Source organism: Phaethon aethereus (assembly GCF_964289735.1).
Source record: "Phaethon aethereus genome assembly, chromosome: 3".
Lineage (NCBI taxonomy): Eukaryota > Metazoa > Chordata > Aves > Phaethontiformes > Phaethontidae > Phaethon > Phaethon aethereus.
The window spans coordinates 48,420,277-48,445,728 of NC_138576.1; the positions used below are offsets into that span (position 1 = coordinate 48,420,277).

Below are 25,452 nucleotides of genomic sequence, written 5' to 3' on the forward strand. Positions count from 1 at the left end.
GCTAAAAGGTGCCTGTTGGAGTACCAGCTACATAGGCTTCTGTTTTGGCCAGCAAAGACCTAGTGAAAACAATCATAATAGAGCCGAGAGAGAAATTTGACTTGTCTTCTAAAGCTGCGTCCAATGGAGTAATTCAAGTTAGATGATCCATGATCTCAAGTGCATCTGCATAAGGCAGCAGATGTGACAGAGGACATCCATCCCATTCTAGAGAAGCACATTTGAGGACAGGTTGGCTCTCCAAGGTATCTCTTATGCAGTAGACATATTCATGAATACAAAACATTTTTCTAGAACTTGGTCAGATGGATTGCTCTTTAGACTTTATCATCTCCGTTGATTAGACCAGTGACTGGCTTTGATGGGAGTTTAAACTGCTATGGATTAAGCCAGTACACCACCACACATAAGTGTTTAGTGCCAGTTAAGCTTCCGTAAGCTGTCCAAGACACCCACATAGTGCTGGCAGATCTAAGAATTATGGGACACCCTTTCATTGATGGAACAGCAGATAGAAGCATGGGGAGACCTTAGAGAATGTCACAAGCTCTAGTCCACTTCAGAAACGGGACTGGAATAAGAGCCTAAGCATCTCCCTTCTGGCGTTAGCTCACACTTAGGTCTTGCTTGAAGCAATTGTGAGGCTACAATCTGTTTTTACAAAATTGTATTTGTACCACACTTGCTACAGTATTCACTGAGTGTTCATCTTATTTTTTTTAACTACTGTCAATAAATGTGAGTAGATAAATTCCTTCCTCAATAAAGTATACCAAGACTTTTCCAAATGTCGATCCTTGTTTATGCAAGTAAACATAGCTGTTTTGTCATGGAATGATGCAATTTTCCAATTATTTCTTTTCATTATCCCTGTCACCTATCAGGTTTGTATTAGGTGTTGGAAAAAATAAGGATTATCATGAGAAACTATAATGTGAAAAACAGCTGTCTGAGAACATTTATCCATCAAGAAAGAAAATAGTAATTTTGCTAACAGTGCCTTCATAACAAGTTTCTGAGGTTTTTTTGTGTTCCTAATGTTTCTGTACCTTTAAATAGATCATTTAAGTTGTCTGGTTAGAACTGTTGTCTTTCATCTGGTTATATAGTTCGATGAAATATTTTTTTATTAGGCTAGTATCATAAGATAAATTATCTTACAAATCTTGGTTTAAATTAATCATCTTGTTTCTTAGGTAAAATATAGGTTTTGTCATTTTTACTTGAGAAGTAACCACATCTATTCATCAAAAAAATGAAAAAAGCACCCAACAACTTGCATGTACTTCAGTTTCTCATTAAAAAATAGTCTTAATAAAGCTTAATTATTTTTGGGGGTGAAAATACATGATTTCTGTTACTGGTGCAATTTACATGTTGCATAGTATTCCTCACCAACACAAATTATATTCCCAGGCAAAAAGTTATTTTTCATTTCATTACAGTCATGTCAAATGACTTATCTTAAGGAGTAGGCTAATCAGTTACCATTGTTCGTGTAATAAGTGCGTGTTTTTCCCATGCAGGATAAATGTGTGATTGTCCTGTGCCGGTGGTTAAGGCATGTGGTAATCTTCATTGTTCTCAACCTGTGTAGGTGGAGTGGTTTTGGCCTGGATTGTGGTCAGTTGCTGTTCTGAGAACCCCGAGTTCATTGCTAAAGCTTGGGTCACAATACTTTTCCATTATCTGAGAGTCTCTCATTTTGATCCACAAGTGTTCATTTTTAGCACTTCTCATCTACATTTTGAAATGAAGGTGGAAAATGTTCAGGAATCCTTCAGAGGAAGAGTATAAAGGTCTAGAAGGAAGGCTAGAGAAAACTTGTTTTGAAAACTGAAATTTTAGGTAAAACATCAACAAATAAATTATATTACAGGGAAATATTTTAATGTTATGTCCCTAATATACTGAGGAAATCTCATCTCAGTGTAGAAGATATACTGTAACGTATACTAAATTCTGAGCACTCACAAACCACTTGTTGAGTGTTAGTTTGAATGAATATTATTGAGAGGAAGATAAATACTCAGCTCAGCAGAAGCTGTAACATTTTACCTGTCTTTGAATGGTTTTCACCTGCAGAATCCATATCTATCTTGATTTTGGAGTTTCCAAGTCTTCTTTGCTCATAGATTTCATTACAAGATGTCCTGTTCAGCTATAAATCTTTCATAGTTTTTATAATAATTATTCCTTTCCTTGTATGAGATTACATGGGATATGTTGAGCAGTTTTACATTACAAAAGTGAAACTTAAATTGTCATTCAATACATAATATATAGTACTTACAAAGGAGTCTAAACTCCTCTCTAAGTACAAAATATAAGCTATATTTTGGACAAACTATGTGTAACTTGGTTACTTTTTTTTTCAAAAAGCTAACATCTGCAACTGTTTTATATAACATAAATGTGAACTCTGAACCTTTGGGGAGATGATGTTTTGGGGAGTAACATTCCATAAACCACATTGTGTTTTGGCAAGTCTGCCGTTATGGTATAGATGTTGCTTGAAACAACAACTCTGAAAAATATAGATAGATGGTAAGTTGAATGCCTACTGATTTCTGCTGAAGTTTTTTTTTATGTTATTTTCTAGTTTCTTGGCATTTTATTTTATTTTTACCTACCCTCTTAAAAAAAAAAAAAGGACACAGTTCCCTTTTTTCTGTACTCTGTATATGTTTAAAATACTACTGTTTGCATTTCAATTTTCTTATCCCTATCTGTTTGTATTTTCATCTGCTCTATATTTTGTTTATAATTTATCTCTTTCCTGATTTATTTGAAGGCCATCTGTTCTGAGTGCATTATTATGTCTTGGTTTACATTTATTTACCCTGAAGATTAAGAATTACTGTTCTATGCTGAACCATTCTCTGAATTTCCAGTAATCATTATTAGTTACATTTGTTAAATTACGTTGTCAAGTCTCCTACACAACCCCTTCTTTAAACAAAGCTTCTAATTAACATTATTTAATATTTTAAAATAGTATTCTAACTCCTTCCATTTATTCTGTGTCACGATTAAGTATCCATAATTCTTTAACTGTTAAGTGCCTGTAATGTATTTTTCATGTATATGTTTACTGTTTTAAATATTCATATTATCTTCCAGTTATTGTTGTTTGCATGCTTTCTTTTCCTCATTAAATTAGCATTTTGTTTCTGTCCTGGGATCTATAGGATAAATTATTATGGTAATTTGTAATATGCCAGAAAATATCACTTGTGCTTTTCAATGCCTTTCAGTCTAATTGCTAATTCATTAATCCACAACTTCAAGCGCTCTGACCTTTTATTTCCAATGTCATTTGTCCCAAGCTGAATAAACAGCAGCAGGTGTCTCCTTGACAAGCATCTAACTGTGTCTCTCTTGTTGCTTGAGCTTCTGTTTTTCACTTCAAGCGAACTGAATATATTCATAGACTTACAGAACCTCTCTGCAAATTCTTATCTTGCATGTCTGAATTTATCAATGTAATTCAAATATGCTGTGCTATGCATCTACTGCTCCTTTTTTTTTTTTAAGTTTGCTCTAACTAAAAAGATCAACTAAATGGTCTTCTACATGACCATAGAATTATTAGCAACTACATCTTTACTACTACTTCAAACCAACAGCCAAATATTTGTCTCTATACTCATTCACAAGATGGCAATTTGCATGTCTACTTAGTTACTCTCTAATAAAGGCTGTTTATGATACTCCCACAGAAAAATGTACAGGTTCTAACTCAGAGTAAAAGTTGTGCAGAAAATAAACTTCATATAGAGTGCCACAGAAAGTATTGCAGAAAGCCATGCAAAAATGCCAAGGAAATCCAAAAACTCAGTAATTTAAAATGTCAAAAAATCCTAATCCAGAAGCTTAGGTCAAGTGTACAAAATGTATGTATTAATTCAGTGGGGAGCATAGCACAAGTACATATATGAATTCCCTATTAATGTACGGGCAAGGGTTGTATTACTGATTTCAAGTATGGGACAGACTGAAGATGTAGTTTTCAACAAAATAGCATTTGAGAGTGAGCAATTATTTTCCAAAGAGCAAGGAACTTCCACAGAGTCTACATTTAGTAAAGCAAGGCCCAGCAATATTTCTAATATTACAGTAAGACATAGAGAATAATAATAATGCATACACTTTTTCTTAATAGTCATAAATGTTATTACAGGATCTTTTGAGCTGACCACATCCTATGTTTCCCAAAGAAAATGGATGAAAATTTTAAGTACATTCTCAGTTATTTGACACCAGAAGTGGTAGGAGACAGTCACAGTAGGGTCTTCTCAATAAGTGCTCTGAGATCTGTGGAATTTCCTGATGATCTGTACTCAGGGCGTTGTTTATCTGAAATTTCTTCAGACTAGGGCTAAGTGAATATTGCCTTCCTGTACATTTAACTACAGTATGCCTAAGTAATGTTTTTTAGAGTTAGGGTATTATGGTTTTCTAATTTTAATTTTCACAATTTTAACCACTACTAATGAGCCTTTTTCTTTTAAAATCCCTTTTCTGTTGCCATGAGAAAACAACCTTTTTCTTTTTCCATTTCTGTTTTTTCTCCTTTTCATTCTACTAGTCTTACTGAATCCTCTCATTGAATTCCCAAAGAATTGAACTTACTTTTTGGAACAACATCCATATTCTATCTTTTGAGATTAATCTATTTTATTTAAATAAAATCTCTAGGATTTTATTTAAAGTAGAGATGAAATCCAGGAAGTACACTAAATGAATTTAGTAGCCGGAATCCCTCATGATAAATAGGATGTTTTGCTGCGTAAAACTATTAGTTTATAATTTCTATTCCTTGCTGTGAACATTTTTCTACCTGCCTACATTCATAAAAAGGATGGTTGCCCACTTCCTCTCCTCCCTCCTTTCCCCCCCCCCCTTTTCTTTTTTAGGTGTGGCCAGTCACAGGTTCTCAAGTTTCTAGAAATGATGGGGAATCATTTCAAATGTTCCTTGAGAACTTACTGGCAAAAGAATTCTAACACTGGTCCAAATCAAGTGGTAATCAGGGACCAAATATTTTAGAGGCATTTATTTTTATTAGTGGATTCTTCCTTAACATTTGAAGGTTTACATAGATGTATTTTCTTAGATATTTTGTTATGTGGATTGGTATTGTAAAGAATGTTACACTTATTCTAGAGTAAGTGTCTTGTCAAAAATGTATCCAAATCTTGTTATATACAAATCCTCAAGTCATTCTTCAAATGCGTGGTAATTGATTATCTTTATTAGTTTTTAAACATAGTTTGCCTGTAAAGAAAGAGAATTGAAATCTTTCAAAATGTCATGTGCAGCATTCAGCCCTGTCACTTCCGTGTCTTATGATTTTCAAGTTAGTTTGAAAATGATCCTTCTGGCTCTCAAAAGAGGTATTGAAATACTGTATTATTTCATAATTTCAAAATGTAAAAGCAAAACTAGTGTAAGATCTACATTTACGCAGTGTAATAATACAGAAAAGACAGGTCAGTTAGGAAAAGCCACCACAGAAGCACAATGTCATTGCTCTTCTCTGGACTAATCCTGTTGGTATTAGAGACCTGCATAAAGGTGCGACAGGTTTGTTGAAAGAGCAGTAGCAGCTTAGGTTACAGTGGGAGCATGATTTCAGATGTCACTCAAGTGTGCCTGAATCAGAAAACTAGAACCAGGCACCAGCAAAGAATGCCATTGTACTAACCATGCTTTGTGGGATTGGGAAATAACACATTTCAATTCTAACTTAACGGTCCTGTATCTAACTTGATATCATGTTATCTCTAGGACTTTTATTGAATTATTTGCTGTATTTAAATGTTTAAACTTATCAGGTTGAAGTATCTTTACAAAAATTGTTCTGTAGTGTAGCCATTAGACAAGTATATTTTCCCTTTCCTCTTAGCTCCTTACTGTAAACCAGTAAAGTAGAAATAAGAGAAATTACATAGATGCCACATTTTAATATTTAAATTCTTATAATATTTGAGAAATTTCTCGTTGTCTTTGTAATTTTTAAAAATATTTTATGTATCTATTTAAATCAATAATATTACAGAAAGTTTATATGCCAAACCTAGTTTCATTACCTGCAAACTTTCTTTCTCTGGGATTTCTGAAGACCAGACTTACCAGTAAAAACCGAGGTGGAACATGAATTGAATGCCTCAGCCTTCTCCATACCCTTTATCACCAGGTTCCCTGCCTCATTCAGCACCAGCTTCACATTTTCTCTAGCCTTCCTTTTGTTCACAGAATCACAGAATCACTGAGTCATTAAGGTTGGAAAAGACCTTTAAGATCACCACGTCCAACCATCAACCCAACACCACCATGCCCACTAAACCATATCCTGAAGTGCCATGTCTACAAGTTTTTTGAATGGTTCCAGTAATGGTGACTCCACCACCTCCCTGGGAAGACTGTTCCAATGCCTGAACACTCTCTCAGTAAATAAATTTTCACTAATATCCAATCTAAACCTCCCCTGGTGCAACTTGAGGCCATATGCTCTCGTTCTGTCACTAGTTACTTTGGAGAAAAGACCAATACCCACCTCACCACGACCTCTTTTCAGGTAGTTGTAGAGAGCAATAAGGTCTCCCCTCAGCCTCCTCTTCTCCAGGCTAAACAACCCCAGTTCCCTCAGCCGCTCCTCATAAGACTTGTGCTCCAGACCCCTCATCACCTTTGTTGCCCTTCTTTGGACATGCTCTAACACCTCAACATCCTTCTTGTAGTGAGGGACCCAAAACTGAACAGAGGATTCGAGGTGCGGCCTCACCAGTGCCGAGTACAGGGGCACGATCACTTCCCTACTCCTGCTGGCCACACTATTCCTGATACAGGCCAGGACGCTGTTGGCCTTCTTGGCCACTTGGGCACACTGCCGGCTCATACTCAGCCAGCTGTCAACCAGCACCCCCAGGTCCTTTTCCACCAGGCAGCTCTCCAGCCACTCCTCCCCAAGCCTGTAGCGTTGCATGTGGTTGTTGTGACCCAAGTACAGGACCCTGCACTTGGCCTTATTAAACCTCATGCAGTTGACCTCTGCCCATCGATCCAGCCTGTCCAGATCCCTCTGCAGAGCCCTCCTACCCTCCAGCAGATCAGCATTCCCACCCAACTTGGTGTTGTCTGCAAACTTACTGAGGGAGCACTCGATCCCCTCATCCAGATCATCAATAAAGATATTGAACAAGACTGGCCCCAGAACTGAGCCCTGGGGAACAACGCTTGTAACTGGCCGCCAACTGGATTTAATGGCATTCACCAGGACTCTCTGAGCTCAGGCATCCAGCCAGTCCTTTACCCAGTGAAGAGTATACCTGTCTAAGCCACAAGCCACCAGTTTCTTCAGGAGAATGCTATGGGAGATGGTGTCAAAAGCTTTGCTAGAGTCCAGGTAGACAACAACCACAGTCTTTCCCTCATCCACTAGGCGGGTCACCTGGTCATAGAAGGAGATCAGGTTGGTTAAGCAGGACCTGCCTTTCATGAACCCGTGCTGGCTGGGCCTGGTCACTCCATAATCTTCCCTGGTACGGAGGTCAGGCTGACAGGCCTGTAATTCCCGGGATCTTCCTTCCAGCCTTTCTTGTTGCTTATGTACTTGTAGTAGCCCTTCTTGCCCTTGCCATTCCTCACCAGATTCAACTCCAGATGGGCTTTGGCTATCCTAACCCTGTTTCTGTGTGCCTGGACGGTGTTGCTCTATTCCTCCTGTGTCACCTATTCCTGCTTCCACCTCTGGTATTCTTTTTTATGTATAAGTTTTGTCAGGAGCAGCTTGTTCATGCAGGCCTCCTAACATCTGACGTGATACAGGAGTTCTTGCCTGCTTGAATGTGGGGATAGATGATTTCTGCGCTTGGGCAAGGTAATCCTTGAAAATCAACCATCTCTCCAGGTCCACTCTTTTCTGCAGGATTGTATCCCATAGGTTTCTTCCGAGCAGGTCCCTGAAAAGGCCAAAATCTGTTATCATGAAGCCCAGGGTTATATTCTTGCTTTTTTTCCATTACCTCCCTTCAAGAGCCTGAACTCCATTATCTCTTGCTCACTGCAGGCAAGACCACTGCCCGTCTTCTCATCCTCGACCTGTTTGTCCTTGTTTGTAACTTTGAGGTTCAGCAGAGCATCCCCCCTTGTCAGCTACTTCATCACGTGCATCCAGAAGTTATCATTACTACACTCTGACAACTTCCTTGATGGTTTGTGCCCTGCTTTGTTGTCCTTCCAGCAGATATTGGGGTAGTAAAGTCCCCCATAAAGAGAAAGACCTGGGAACATACGGGTTCTTCTAGTTGTCTGAAGAACTTGTTCACAATAATGCATTGCATTGAGAGCTTTGCAGCTATAACAGTGATAACACTGCAGCCTGTCAGGAGAAGATATATAAGATATATAAGTCTGTCCATTACACAAAAGAAATGGCACCATGGCATGGGAGGAAGAAGGAGGGCCAGGGGAAGATCTACCTGGGATCTGTCCATTGCTGCACATAAGCAGGGTTCCTTGCATCAGAAGGGATGTGAGATTTATTTGGCATCTGTATTTGTCTTTCTTATTAAAAAAGATAATTTATTAAGCCATTTGTTGTCAGGCTTCATTGAGATCCAGAAAGAACACTGCATTGTGTCTCTTTGTCTCACCTGAAACATACCCCTCTCTGTGCAGACATGCATGGCTTCTAATCCCCTCCATTTAATGCATGAAGTTCAGCTAAATTGTCATGGATAATTGTGTAAAAATTAATGCAAAACCTACTTTTGAAAATAAACATAACAAATCCACAAATTTCAGTGAGCTATTTCTCCCTTTTCAAAATATTGAAGAAACATATTCAAGTGAGAAGGTATGACTGCAATTTGAAACTTAATTGGATACAAAATACACACGTGTATGAAGCTGCAGTATATCCTTCATAGTTTTATAATGGTAGGTATGTCTATGTGCATGTGTACCACTCTCCACTCCTTACAGCTGTTCATAGTAAGCTTATTTTGCTTAGTATCTTGACCTCCTCCTTAACCAACAAAAAATGTCAAGAAAATAGTATGAGGTGACTCTAGGGAAATTTTCCCCATCAGCAGTAAGTTGTGAATAGGCTCTTATTGAACTATAAGATAGGTTGGATTTTTTAATATAAAATAGCATTCATGAATTTCTTCAATTATTTGAATATTCAAGTCTTGGCGTCCACAGACTCAGTTTTACATCTTATTTATATTTAATGTGAAAAATAATTTCCTTATTTCTTTCTCTGAACTTGTTTTATTTACTGTCCTCCACTTCTTTTTGCGGAAGTTGACATAAAACAATTTCCTATAGTCTTTCTACTTTGAATAACTTGGTGTTATCCATAAATGTTGTTACTTAACTATCTATCAGCTTTCTAGTTGGGCAGTAGTTAGGTTAGGAATTTGTCTACATCCACCTGTTGTGTTGATTAATGTTTTTTCTTGTTATATCGTGTGTTCTTATTCATTATGTATTTGTACCCCTCTGTTGATACTTGCCTTCCAGAATGAGGCAGAACTTCACATGATACAAGGAATAAATTATAACACTAATGACATTTTTAAGTGTTTCATAGATTTGATCTTATAAATATCAGAAACATTTTAACTCAACCACCACAGATTTCATCCTTATGATTTGCATTTTATTTTTATTAAAGACTGTTAATAAATTTATCCTGGTATCTTCAGATTTAAATAATGCCTAGGGCTTGGATAAGCTCTATTGAATATAAATAAATGTAACAACTTTTTCAAATGAGTTAGCTTACATATACCCTAGGCAGAACAGAACTAAATTAGCATCTAGTGCATAAAAACACTGCTAACATTTTATTTCCCCAGATTTGTGGCAATGTTTTGGCATAATAAAATATCTACTGTATTAGCTATGGCACATGTAAATCATTGCATGATATATAATGTTTTGAGAATATACACAATGTAAAAACACTTCTGTTTTTCTTTCATATATAATGGAGCTCTTTAAAAAGACCATTTTTTGTTATTGTTTATAAAATGATCAATTTTAACTAAAGCCTAAGACACTGGAATTTAATGATTCATAGAGAATTTCAGTGTGTGGATTCTTTTTAAAATAAAGTCTAGTCCTTGTGATGGTTGCATCAAAATGCAGCTGGAGGGTACAATTGTACAGGAAGTTGATTTTGTCCATATTAATGGGTTTTATCCCATTAATTAATTAAGATGATGAAATGACAGAGTTCAAAAAGTTGTCAATTGAGAACTGTTAATCAATAAGAGGTAATATATCCTGCAGTGATCTATTCACATCCAAATGATATGCAAAAATGTTATTAATCATTTTGATTCCCTTGTAAAAAATGGCAGATGATAAAGTGATATAGACAAGTGGTAGCAAGTAAAACTTGACACAAGTTGAACTTGATTGCATAATGACATGAATTCACAAAAGCAATCTGATAAAAACTCATATATTTGAGAACAGAATTTAATGTCAGAATTAAAAAGTGTGGGATTTTTTTGTCCTGACTACAGTAACTGAAGGTCTAGGTGACACAGCTGGTTAACAACTGGAAAAAAAACACTTCTAGGGTGTTGTGGTAAATGTGGAAAATATAATGATAAAAATGCTAGTCACAAACAAGGAATCAATGTTACCTCTGTATTTTATTTCAGGAAGCAACACTGGAGCATGGTGTCCAGTAATTTTCATGTTTTGTAATTATCTCTGGCACAAAAATACTTGGGAAAAAAAGTGTGATAATCGTAAAAAAGAACTGTAACATTTTAATTAATTTAAGTACTCTTAAAATTTTTAAATATTTTTTCTTTTTAAGGGGGGGAGTCTCCTGTTCCTGAACCGAGCCACAATATCTGCACTTTCTTGTAAATATTGTCTTCGGCAGTTTGCCCTTTCTGTGGGTATGTGACTCTTGCCATTCTAGCCATTAAAAGAGTCCTTTCTGGAAAACTCTGCTGGAGTGAAGTGATAAGAATTAAGGCTGAGATCTTCTCATTGTAGCAACCTATTGTCATCCACCTTCCTGCTAAGTGTAGCTTCGTGGTCTACTGCCTCTAGTCCTCTTGCATACAATTTGTGTAACTGCTGATGAAAACTAAGTTGATGCAAAATACTTTAGTGAAACAGCATTCTGTAAATCAACAGATATAAACTTTGTGACTATTTGGAATAGGTACTTATGCTACTTCTATTCAGCTATTAAATCTAATCCATGCTGGCATAGCCAAATGAGAATGGACTAGAAAAATTCCCAGGTATACTAACCTTGAATAAGAGGAAATAACATAAATTAACTGATTACAAAGTTACTGATGGTTTTAGTACTGTATTTTTCCTTAACTAAACATTCAGAGAATAACAAAGGACCAAACAGAAAACAATATTGAAAGTCAGTTCTAGACACCTCTAGGTTGATCAAAAGATGTGCTCCATCTTATTAAAAGCCATTGTAGGAATGATTTCAAATGTTTTTGTCTAGTTAAATACATGTAGGAAGTTGTTTCTGTAGTATTGGACAGCAGGCAAATTTCACCTGCAGAAACTTTTGGGGTTTTTTTGTAGATCTAGATCTCTAGTGAGATGATCTTGTTGGTTACTAGTTGAGGACCCTCCTATAAAGAATCATAGAATCGTAGAATAGTTTGGCTTGGAAGGTACCTTTAAAGGTCATTTGGTCCAACCCCTCTGCAGTGAGCAGGGACATCTTCCACAGATTAGGTTGCTCAGAGCCCTGTCCAACCTGATTGTCGTGGCTTAACCCCAGCAACTAGGCAACACACAACTGCTCGTTTGCTGAAACCAGGACACTGACCTTGAATGTTTCTAGGGATGGGGCATCTACCACCTCTTTGGGCAACCTGTACCAGGGTTTCATAACCCCCGTTGTGAAAAATTTCTTCCTTATATCTAATTGAAATCTACCGTCTTTTAGTTTAAAACCATTACCCCTTGTCCAGTCACAGTAGGCCCTGCTACAAAGTCTGTCCCCATCTTTCTTATAGGCCCTTTAAGTGTTGAAAGGCTGCAATAAGGTCTTCCTGGAGCCTGCTCTTCTCCAGGCTGAACAATCCCAACTCTCTCAGCCTTTCCTCACAGGAGAGGTGTTCCATCCCTCTGATCATTTTGGTGGCCTTCCTCTGGACCCACTCCAACAGCTCCATGTCTTTCCTGTGCCGAGGGTTCCAGAGCTGGAGGGCTTGTAGTTAACAATTAGTTACCACAGTTGTTCAAGACTTTGCCAAGAAAAGCATTAGCCAGGCTGACATAAGGATGTCAGTACTGAGTGTCAGTAAAATGAATCTAAGTAAACTAGGTTACTCTTTCAGTAACTTTTTATTGATGAACAGTATATACTGAGAAGCAGCTCAGCAGCTAGAAACAAATGTGTAACTTGAACCAGTACCTATTGAAACTGTCATCGTATGTTACTTTATTGTGTTAAATTACTTTATTATGTTAATAAAATAGCAACCGCTAACATTTCATCTATGTATGATATTGTTAGCAATTAATCTTAAATGATACAAGTCAGGATCCCACAAATAAGCAGGTGAGACATCTAAACTCAGCTATCTGGATTTCTTTTGGACTGTATGGTATGTTACATTTGACAAAGGTAACAACTTCTAGTAACAGCTTTCCAGGACCTATGAGGAGATTATTAAGAAGATACATCCAGGCTCTTCACAGTGGTGCCTGGCAGGAAGACAAAAGACAACAGGCATAAATTGAAAACCTCCAAGGATGGAAATTGCATAACCTCTCTGGATAACCTGCTCCACTGCTTGTCTGTAGAAGCTTTTTCACTATGTGGACAGACAAGCAGTGGAACAGGTTATCCAGAGAGGTTATGTAGGATCCATCCTTGGAGGTTTTCAGACCTGACTGGGTAAAAACCTGACCAGCAACCTGGTCTGATCATGTAGATGACCCTGCTTTGAACAGGAGATTGGACTAGAGACATCCTGATGTCTCTTCCCACTTGAATTGTCCTATGATCCTGTGAAACATAGTAGAAAAACATGAAAAACAATTTATATCAAAATAAGGTAAGTGGCTAGTTAAAATAAAAATTGCAATAAAGCCCTAATAAATTCCTAGTGGTTTCAAGAAGAAATTAGTATCTTGTGTCAAGAACAAAAAGCTTCTCACAGGGTGTAAAATTTTCTGTAATGTAGCAGCATGAACGAGCCAGTTTAGGATAGATCAGAAGCTTAAAGGCAAAATACAGATCTTAGTTTTTCAAATCAGAGGCAGGGAAATCCATTTCTGTGAACAGGAATAATGCATAAACTCTCTGTGCATTAAGAGCCCATTAGATGGGTTTAAAGAATTGAAGCTGGTCATTAGCTCTCCTCTGTTTAGCTTAGAGATGCATTTTGTCCAAAGGGAATGCAACTGAAATGCAGTCCTCAGGATAACAATCCCAAAAATTTGAGGTGACTGAAGTAGTTTATGTATTGACTTAGGGTCTTAGGCTGAAGAGCAGAGGTAGTGGATTAAAAAGAAGTCTTATGAATTTTTCCTTTTAAAAAAAGTATCTTCCTTTATTTTTAAAAATAGTTACAGGCAGTAAATACATTGCTGTCTGTATATAAGTAAAATTACTAAAATGTATTTTCAGTTTTTATGTAGTTTTCTGTATATTATACAATCACAATATAGTTGTACTGACTGACAGTATAAACAACTAAGAATGGATACAGATTGTATGATTCCCCCTGCATTTGTAATATAAATATTCATGGTTCCTAATCAATGCAAAATATTAGCAGCAAAATTCTTACCAGTAGACTCTATTTACATAGGCTGAAGAATTCCATTACTATGGCAGGATATTCTGTAGTTGTAGAGGCTAGTTAAAAATTACTGTTAGCAATTTTGTTGTTGCTATGTCTAGACTGTATTTAAACTTTTCATTCCTTTGAATAAAATACGCGAGACAAAAGTTTTTCAGAAAAGGATCATCAAAAGTAAATTCAATCAGTGTTTGTTTTTCCTTTCCCCAGCGCTATTAGTAGAAGCTATTAAATGCTTTCAAAGTTCAATTTCAAAAGGTCATGTGGCAGTTTCTATGGGTTATATTTTATAGAGTTAATTTTCACATACAAAATACTAACGTCTGCAAATGCCAAGTTACTATAGATGCTACGGCCCATGTGCTACTCAACATTTATGCACAGATTTCTTGCTGAAATTATTTGTAGCTGCATGCAGATATTGAACTCACTATAATTTTAAAACTTGTTTTCTAAGAGGTAATGTACCAAATTTCAGCCCTATACAACTGAAAAAAAGTCCTGCTAATTTTTCTTGAAATTTTACTTTATGTCAAATAATCAACAAGCTGCTTGGAGGTAAAAAGTAAATGAAGACAGAGAGAGATTTTAGTATGCCTTAGGGGCTTCTGTAGCAGAAATAAATGACAGAATCATTAAGGTTGGAAAAGACCTTTAAGATCATCAAGTCCAACCATCAACCCAACACCACCATGCCCACTAAACCATGTCCTGAAGTGCCACGTCCACATGTTTTTAAACACTTCCAGTGATGGTGACTCCACCACCTCCCTGGGCAGCCTGTTCTAATGCCTGAACACTGTCTCGGTAAAGAAATTTTTCCTAATATCTAATCTAAAACTCTCCTGGTGCAGCTTGATCATGTATACTTCGAGTTGTTTGTTGATGAGTGAACATCCTACAACTGCACATGGCAGCAGTGAAAGAATGGGAAACCTTTACATGGCTGTGAAGTGTATATGCAGTCCTCATATGGCACAAAAAGAAGGGAAGGTCTGTCAATCCCTGCTCACAGAGTTCTGCAGTGGTGTAGAAAGTAGACCATACTGAGAGTACATATGCTAGTACGAAAAGAGAAAATATCTTTGTCCTTTAAGATGGATGGTGAAGATGGAAGATAAAGTACTATCGAGAATGTACTGTTAAAAGCAATGTTCAAAATATCTGATGCACTTTGAGAAAGTAGGGTGGAAATAACTGTCAATGGTTCAGTTGACTTTGAACAGTGTCCTGTGGAGTATGATAAATTCTGTTTCTTCCTCCCTCTTGTCCTGGACTTTCTCTTCCGTGCTAGAGAAGGTATCTTTGAAAATCTGTCAAGATGGATGCAGAATGTGAGTGCCATTCTCCAGTTTATCATGTCATATCTTTGAATGGTGGAGTGAATGCAGGATTGTGATTTCCTCACACTTGACATAATTAAAGTAAGAGTTTTTTGTGAGGAGTATTTTTCTCCAGTCTTTGCCATCTACCATTGGCATTATTGTCTGTGGTGCGCTCCTTCATCACGTGGTATGGTTACTGTTTCTGTTGCTGTACAACTCATCCATTTTGCTCAGGACTGTGCCTTGTGCTGGAATGTCCTTGTCAATCTTTCTTGTTTCTAATAGCTATGGTAACCTTTAGCTGGTGCAGAATTTTTCTCTGTAACAACTAGCTTATCACCAGTCCTTGGATGCTGTCATAAAAAAGCTTTCATCTAAAGTAGTCTAAACTCAAGACTATGTGCCATTTAGGATTATGCTTTCAGATAAATAAATCTTTTTTTCCTTTAAAAAATAGAATCATACATACATTCATTCTAAAAAAATGCAATCATATATCATTGCCAAGGCAAATATTCTTTGTTATGGAACTTATCAGAAAGCCATTTTAGGATGTACTCATTTGTTAATATTGATAAATTTAGGTTGTTAAAATCCTAGTTTTACACCATTCCTCTCCAATTCATTAAATTAAACTCAATTAGAGAAGAGTAAGAGAATTTTCTTATTTTTATTTCTTCATTGTGGAAGAGTGTAGGAGACTCTGGTACTGCACTTCTGGAAACTTAGCTCCTTATTTCTCTTACTTTCAAGTAGTGCCATTTCAGAATGAAACAATTCCCAAGAGAATTAAATATTTTGGAGAGAACATATATTAACAAAAGTGATTATGTGTGGCAGTATTACATTTTTATGTCAGTCATTCTAGCAGCTTTTTTTTTCCTCAGTCGGTAAAGGCTCTGGATTTTATTTTTGTTGGGATGCTTAGTTTTTGTTCTTATGGTGATAGACTAGTTCAAGAATATTGAAACGGAGTTACTAAAGCTCTGAAGAAAATCTTATGAAGATATGGACCTGTATTTTTGATCTGTTTCTCCCAGGCTGGGATATCTGATTGTCCTGTTCTGTCATATGAGACATGCACTATTTAATGTTAGGTTATTTTTCTAATTTAATCTGCAGTTTCCCTAGAGTTTTGCTCCAGTGGAGACAGTTGCAACCTATATTCACTTGTTATACCATCTTGTTTACATTCAATGACCAAGGGTTGGATACCCTATAGTATTTGTTAAGATAATGATTTGTTATTTGTTAATGCTCTGTTAATGTTTTAAGACCAAAATTCAGAACTGCCAATAGCCTTCCAAAAGATCTATTTTCTTTATCTTTGGGCAGCTGCATCTTCAGAAAATCTCTAGTGAGTGGGCTGTGGACTCTTAGGGCAAGGACTGGTAGTCCTCGCAAAATAATAGCTTGAGTTGTTATGTTTCTCAAACTTCTACATGTTGACCTAAAACTTTTGATCCAAATTAGTTTTAGTTGCTTATTTTACTGTTTTCTTTCTGTATCAGCTGGAATATCAACAATAATATGTAATCCATGAAAACTCAGCTGCTGTAGAATAAAGCCTTTCTGGTCTGATTAGTACCTATAAGTTCTGAATACCAATGGAAATGAAACATATGTCATGTTTTTGACCAGTAAACCCTCAACAGATTAAACGAACAGTGCCAACAGAGTTTCATGTTGTCACATAGAAATACTTTACTGGAGTAGAACTAATGGTATGATAAATGCTCACAACAACAACAGACTATAGTAGAACTTTGTGGAAGGTGAGACAAAAAATAGCAAACATTAAAATGCTATAACATTGTGTGGGATATTGAGTGTTGCACAGTATATACAATACCAACTGAGCAAAATAAAATACATAAAAGTATGAATGTATATGATTTTATTGGGAATAAAATATCTGGATCTTGGTTTAAAACAGGTATTGTGAAAATGGTGTTATTTGCAGCTATGTTACTTGGATAACAGTATTTCAAGGTAGCTATACCATTTCTGTCATTACATACCTATATTTATGTATAGTTTACAAGGAACTCTTAATTTACAGTTTGCCAAGTCTTGTACTGTATAATTTCTCACTCTGAACTTCCCTCCTTCATATGTGCACAGGTACCTGCACATACATGTACGCACACACACATGCACAGTAGTCTTTCAAGAGCTGTTGACAAATTATAAAGTAGATGCTGTAGATTTCTTGTCACTATAATTTCCATTAAGTTTTGAATAAAAAATAGTATAGACCATATACTAATCTGCTATGAATTATTGCCATAATTACTAAAACTAAATGTAAATTGGCAAAATACATTCTATTGTATGATTTAATTTTAAATGCCACAATTGATTAATAGTTATCTACAAGTTTCATAATGATTTCTGCAAACTAGTAAGGACAGTTTTATTTACTCCCTGTAGCAACCTTTCAGCTGTAGCACTTCCCATTTTAAAATGTTCTTCATTTTATACCAATACTTTTATGTTAAAATTAGCAAAAGTGCTTCCTGGCCCTTTCCCTACACTTGTACAAGCATATTCACATCTGCTTCAGAAATATATTAGCTTCCAAAGAGCACAGTGAAGGAGTGACAAAGAGAAGACATATTGAAATGTACATTTTAAAAAGTTTTAAAAGATGTGATAATGGATGTTCATGTTTTCTGCAAGATGCAATATTTTTCTTCCTTTCTATCCCTCTAATAGTGTTTTTAATTTTCTCTAAATGCTGCTATGTCAGTTTAGCAAACAGGAATTAGAATAAATCTGCTTTCTTACTTATAGGGAGAAGAGAATTTTAAATTTCAGCCTACCTAGTACACGAACAAACCTCCTCCATGTAAAATTTGTGTTTTGCCTAACCTAATTTTATGCTTCAACCTATTTCTTCTGACTTATGGCCTGTTTCTCTTTTTGTATTTCTGTTAACAGAAAGCCGACCTGGCAGTTGCACCATTGGCAATTACCTATGTTCGAGAGAAGGTCATCGACTTTTCCAAGCCCTTTATGACTCTTGGAATAAGTATTTTGTACCGCAAGCCCAATGGTACAAACCCGGGCGTCTTCTCCTTCCTGAATCCTCTCTCCCCTGATATCTGGATGTATATTCTGCTGGCTTACTTGGGTGTCAGTTGTGTGCTCTTTGTCATAGCCAGGTAACATGTCAACTTTTGTGATTTTTTTGGCAATTGTTATAATCTTTTTCTTTCTAATAATTGTCAAAAGTCACAAAATTTTTCTTACTTTCATACTCTTATATTTTAACTTCATGGTGTACAGAAGAATAATTAATGATGAGGGTTCTCACTATTAATTTTCTCCACTGCCATAATAAGTCTTTAGTTTGCTATGTCTTGAGCTAGCTTTCTCCTTTTATTTACAAATTTAGAGACACTAGAAAGTTGATGAAATGTCTTTTCCCTATTGTGTTGTGTTTAGAAAGACAGGGCTTAACATATTGTATTTTGTTAGCCTGATTTCATTTGATGCTATGGTGCTTAATCTCAAATTGAGTACTTAGCTGCCCATGTTAATCCTAGATGTCCAAATTGGACCTCTACCTGTTACAAAACAAGTTACTTTATGTAGACTAGTGTCTGAGAAGTAGGGTAACAATATTTAGTATTTAATTGTGTGCTAGGTAAAATCCCTGACATACCTCACATAATTTAAAGTCCCAGACTGAAATGTATTTGGAAGCATGTTTAGCTGAACTTTTGGAGTTAAGGAACTCAGTACAACAATTGTTAAATTATAAATTACTTTGAAATATAGGGCTCACTTTTTATCTGTTTTCTTCAACATAGACAAGCAGGAAAATATCTTTTGTCAAAAATTCCCATTATATTTACCTTTTCCTTGTTACATAATTAGAATTGACTCCAGATGCTCACAGAAATACAATCTTACATGTTGTAACTTTGGCTTTTGCTGTGAGAGCAAAAAAAAATCAGAACAGTAAATAAGCGATTCCCAGGGTGTAAATGTAATCTCTTTTGCAGATGCCGTTTAGTAGTCACTTTTAGATATTTTTTAAATTCAAATACATATAAACTATGCTGGCTTTTATCCCTTTAATATGATTTTTTTTTTTTTTTAAAAGCAATGATTTTTAGAAGCATATGTTTGACTTGATAATCCAATCTCACTTCAGCCCCAAGATTCTTATGATTTCATTCGTGGTACACAGTAGAGTCTTCATGTTTTTCTTTTTCTATTGTGCTGTAGTTTATATCAGGGTTCTCCATCTTTCTTTGATACTACCCGCTTCATTTTAGAGAAGTTGTATTATTCCTCTACTAAGGCGAGAGGTAATATTTTTAGAAACCGATTTAAAAGTAATTTAGCAAGATCACCTGTGCATAAAGTACATGAGATATCAAAGTAATATAGATAACACCGAAACATATTCTGTAATGAAGAACTTCACTTGTGTGCCTTCTTTAAAAATCTACTTTAAAGAGCCAGACTTATGTTGAAATTTTCTTGAAAGAGTAGTAGATTTTAGTGGACTAGATAACCAGAGAGTTAAATATTTTCTGAAGTTTTTCTGTGATACAGATACTTCTGAAAGCATAGTTGAGCATAAATCACAAATGTTATCTTGAGAAACACCTCATGAAAAATATTTATGTGTATGTCCAAAAGTTTTAACCATATTGTTATCACTGAAGGACATTTTCAGTGTGATGAGCAGTGTTTTTGACAAGCAGCTCCCAGTAATGTTTAGTAGGAGTTGTATGGCTGAGTTCCAGCTTATGCTTTGAAAATGTGTCTTGTTATATTTTGTCAGAAGGATGCATTTTCTTGAAGCTTTTTTTTTTATTAAGTTATTCAGTCACTTGATCTCACTAGGAGAACTGGAAAGAGGTTTTATTTTCCAACGGATGTACCACATAGTAGACCAGTATTGCTGAACTTGTCTCTTGACCAGCACTGTAAGTTTATTATGTACTTGGAAGCATTATCTTCATTGTAAAGCAATATGAAATGAGTTTTATACTGAGCAGAGGAGTTTGTTTTTTTGTAGAGTTGTATAAAATATCTTTTTTGCACCTAAATTTATATCAGCCTTCAGATCTGGAGATTTTCAATACCTCTTAATTTGTACAATCAAATATGCATTTAGAAATAAAAGATCTAGGATTATGTAAAACATTCTACAGATTTTATTCATAATGCAGAATGACTTAATAGTATGTGATAGCATTTTCTAACAGTATAGTTCATACAGGGAAACAGGTCTAAGTTAATAACATTATCTCCTGCAGAATACTAAAGAGAGAAAAGAACATTATCAAAAGCAAAAGACCAAATATAAGTCACAAAATGTATCTGTAATGTAAAGGGAGATGCTGTTAACTGAAGTGTGGTAGTGAAGAGGACTTTGCAGCACAGTGCTGAATATGTATCTTCAGAACAGTTTATAAGTTTAGGTATTGCACAGCTGATGATGTATATTTCAGTCCTGGTGTTGTGAAACTGTTGGACTCTATGCCACTAAATTAATAGGTTCCATCTAGAGTGTCTTATTAAGAAGATTTCTATTTCATAACTATCCTTCCATAATGAATGTTTAACTACCAGTGTTTCATAGTAATTACTATGTGTTTCATAATAAGGTGCATCTATGTTTGGATCACTACTTAGTATGTCTGTTATGATATGATGTTTTGTAATTACAGGTAATCAGAGTATTCAGTGTAGCATATTTGTTTTTAGATTTAAACCTCCCATTTTTATGTCAGATGTTTCCTGATTTTATTGTTTTACCTTGTCTTCCAAACAGTGTTGGAATGTAAGAGCTTGGTACATTGAAAATGGAAAGTACAGTTCTGTTGTGGTACTTGGATTTCACCCGTTAATTAGTGGAATGGTCCTATTTAGGGAAAGAAGAAATTAGTAAAAAGTTCACAAATATTTTAGAGAGAACTGATGAAAGGACTTTCATACAGTAACATATTAGGCATAAATGGTGAAAAAAAACCCCATACATTTTATTAGTCTTTTCCTTTATTTGAAAGAGCATTGCATTTTCCTTCCAATTTGAGAACCAGATATAAAAAGCTGGAATCTTTGCATACTCCACAAGATAAAAATCTCCAGCTATTGTTAGCTGGAGGACTTTTCTGTGTAATTTTTCTCTTGTATGCCCTCCCCCAAATGTTGAATCATCTATTTATGAAGTTTTTACAGATTTTGCATTGTGGATAGGATGAACATATATGTGTTGTATGCAGTGTTTTCTTTAATTGTCATTCTTTGTGGTGAATTAGAGTAGGCTGTGTTTTCTCCATATATATGAAAACCTCTTAATCTTGTTTGTTGTGATTGTTGAATCTAAGTAGTTATGGTGGTGAGTCTCTGAAAGTTTCTTTTGTTGTTGTACAGGCTGATGACTAATAGATAAACCCAGTCTGCTTGACACTAAGTCTATTACTTTTCTGTGAACTGAAAATGTCACATAGCATTTTTTTCTCTTGTGGCAACAGTAATAGATCTGCTTCTGATGCTAGCTAGCAGTGTCTTGGTGTCACTGCTAGCAATGTCTTGGGTCATCTGACATCTTGTTGCACCCCAATTCCAATATCTTCCCTTTTTGCCTCTACCTTTACTTGTTTCTTTGATTTAGAATCCTAGTTAAATTCACAGTTTACACGTGATTAGAAGGAAAAATAAAACTGGAGTAAAGTGTGCCAACTCCTTTTTGGAGTTCTGTCAAGTACACAAGATTTTCTAATCTGTATGATGAAAAATCTCGATCAGTAGATATTTTTCATTTGTCTCTGTGCAAATCATCGTTTAATTTCTAAGAAACATGTTGATTTCTTGCAGTGTTGTATACCAACTTCACATACATGTATTGTTCCTTCTCTTCCATTAGTCTGTGTATGTGAAATAGCTATTTCCTATTTTTGGTCTCTGCAAAATCTGATACGTTGGTAACTGGAAGATATTTCCCATTCTACATAGACAATATGAAGAAAATCAGTTTCATACTTTTAAAAATATTTGATTTACATAGGTCTTCCAATTCATGACTTTCAAAATTAATCTTCAGCTGGCTTTCCTCAATATTGTATTATACTTTTTGGAGTCTCTTATGTATGATTTTAAACATCCGTGTCTTTATAAATCTTTTCTGAAAACACATATTGGAAGCTAAACTCCTTAAATATTTTTATCCAGTCATGTTCCACCTGATTTAGTGGATTTCAGGTTAATCCCTGCAGTATTTCTCTGTGTAATAAGGACTGTTTACTGTGAACATGTCTGTCCATCATAAAGCAATATACTCTTAAGTGACCTATCTTCATAACTGGAAGAGGTACACCTGCCTTAACATGATGCTTCACCTTTACGGATCAGCTGTGAAGCAGATAAACTATCCTGAGCTGTGAGTATCAGTGAAAAATGTGTAAATATACATTAATCTGTGCTCAGTGCCCTGATTAGTAATATCGAATCATGGGTTATCATTTTAAAGGGCTTGATTCACCTTTACTTGTACCACATTCTCTGTGTTAGGACTTCCTGCTTTTTCCTCCCTTCAGCAAGGAGGGACCTACTTCTCGTAAGTCAAGTCCTTGTTCTGGTTTCAACTGTCAGAGCATTTAGTATCAACTATTTTTCCATTTCCGTGTGAGCAGTGATAAAAAACACAATTAACATTACCTCATCATGAAATTATATTTTTCTCTTACCAGCTGGAATAAAACGTAGTAAAAGTAGACAAGAGTTTTAAAAGTGTCTCTGCACATTTATCTTAATCATTTCTCTTCTGTGAAGAAGCTTAGGAATAGCCTGCTGCATCAGACTTGAACAGACGCCTGAACATTATCTCTCTCTGGAGTGCATGCATATCCTTTTACATCTCATCAGTCTTCATTTTTATTTCATATTTCTTGATCAGCTGATTTCTGTCCTTGAGCTTGTCTGATTGTTTTTCAAACTACTCCTTGAAAACTACCTTGATGGAAAGGAGTTAATGTCAGAATGAGAGGGAACTACTTTTCCAGTTACTACAGAGCTCTAGTTACTAAATTACTATGTTGATATTTATTCAAGTAGGAAGTTAGCATATTTGCCTTTTATTTTTAACAAGCATTCTTCCTATGAGAATTTTATCTCCTGAGGCCTCCCTAGAGAGCTACAGCATATGTTATGAGGTGTTTTCAGGAATGGATTCATCATCCAATAGGGCAATCCAGACAGCAACCTTGAAATGTGCTTCTCTTACTATCTTGCAGTTTTAAGATAGCTTTGCCTCAATTGTAATGCAAAAATTTAGTTGTGCATCAGTTGTAATACAAACATTTAATTTTGCCTCAGTTGTAATGCAAATGGGGATAAAAGTATTCCAAAAATTACACACTTTCTAAAACGGTTCCTTAACAATTATTCCAAAATCAGAGATTTTTATTTCTGTTAAACCAAGTTCCAACTTATAACCCTTAATTGATTGCTTAAAAAAAATGCAGTAGTCTCCTTCTTTTCATATAGTTTTTCCAGTTGAAAAGAAAATCCTCGTTAATGCTGAAGATCTTTATTGTGATCAGAGTGAAACTGTGCCAGCCTCTGGAACACTGGGGTTTTTTGTGAACCAGGCAGATTGCATTATAAGAATTTTTCTCTCTCTTCGATGGCTTTTCTAGCTTTGTATTAAATGATGTTTGTGTAGCTATACCAAGAAATCCTAGTATTATATGAGAATATTCTAAAAAGCTTACTTGCTGAACTAAATTTCTTCTCCTTTGCATCAGACCTTGAAAGTTTTAATTTTAGTTTTCTATCATTTAAATAGAACTTCAATAACTGAGGTTAATATAAAGAAGATACCTCAATTATATCTTAATGTTTTTCACTCATGAGAAAATTATTAAGCACATGTTTTTCACTTAGTCTATCCTGCTATATGTTATACATATATACAGTCCTCTTGCCTGGACAGCAGTCATTGGAAATGTTGTAAACAAGACTTGTACATGATATTTTAAATATGCTCAGATATTTCTGAGTATCACTTTTCACAAAATGTGGATGACAATTTTAAGTGATTTAAACAGAATGGGAGTTTACTGTGCTGTATTCCATTAATATTACCATAAATCTGCACAATCTGTAACAGTATTTAAGTTTATTTTTTTGTGGCCAGCACACAGATCTTATGTTTCATCTTTTTTCTATATCAAAAATGTGAAACATAACTGAAATTATAATGCTTTCTTATGGTCATCATCTAAGTAGTGTAATTATTCTGAGAAGTTATGACACAAATCGCAATCAGTGTTATAAAGTGTAAGTGTTGTGGATGAGGATGTATGGCTAAAAGAATGGCATGTATAGCAATGAGTTAAGCAGCAATCTCTCACTTTGCATCTGACACTCAGAAAGACACTTTGATCTCTCTGACCTCCTCCACAAGAGATTTATCTGTGTTCAGTGCCAGTTTATAGAATCTCTAATATATAAGTAAACAACTCAGTATGGACTCCTCACCCTAACCTATCAGGATTCTCTTTAATAATTTCTGAATATTTTCAATCTCTTTAGCTGTTCAAGGAGACAAGAGTAATCAAGATGTCCCCAAGTCTACATGCAAGCACAGCATCTACAAAATAGTCGCTATTAGTATATCATTAGAGATTGCAGTAAGAGAAAAATTCTTATCTTTTTTTAGCATAAATAACCTCCTTAGATTTTAGGGGGGAAAAAACAGTATTCTAAAGCCTTGCTTCATTGGTGGTAGATCAGTCTGACATCCCAGACACTACTCACCATGCATCAAACGTAAGAGAAATTACTGCCATTACTGAACATTACTGAAATGTTTTAACTGAAGATGGCTGAAGAACTGATAACTCACCTGCCTTAGCAATCCAACGGAAGATATAGTACCCCCTCATTGGCTAAATCTCCATATGCACTTTGAAGAAGAAAAATATGCTTACTTCAACACGCCTGGTCAATTCTGGGTTCTGTCAAGGAACTGATTTTTTTTGTGTGTCTAGACAAACTTTGTCTTCTACAGAGTTCAGATGTGTGTGGGGCCTTCTTAGGAAACAAAGCAGTAGGTCTAGTCACTTCTGTCATAAAGAAAACACCTTGTAATATACATCTGTTTGTAGCACTTTTTCCATCAGTATGTTTTATGGTAATTCTTGTTACTTTGTAGATTAACCTAACCAGAAAATGGTTACTTTTAATATATTTTTTTTTATTTTTAATGAAGAGTATAGTAATATCCTTCTGCTGTGTAAAATTGAAGATGGCCTAAAAACTCT

At 35.5% G+C, this 25,452-nt stretch overlaps 1 protein-coding gene across 2 annotated transcripts in view; it reads left to right on the forward strand.

The window, feature by feature from the left end:
• GRIK2 (glutamate ionotropic receptor kainate type subunit 2) overlaps positions 1-25,452 on the forward strand; it is a gene marked incomplete at both ends in the record, with an annotated part of 429,084 nt that overhangs the window by 260,972 nt on the left and 142,660 nt on the right. For both annotated transcript variants that reach the window (XM_081997417.1, XM_081997418.1), the window contains one exon: positions 18,101-18,324. In XM_081997417.1, the coding sequence (XP_081853543.1) occupies positions 18,101-18,324 (224 nt within the window). The remainder of the gene's footprint in view (positions 1-18,100; positions 18,325-25,452) is intronic.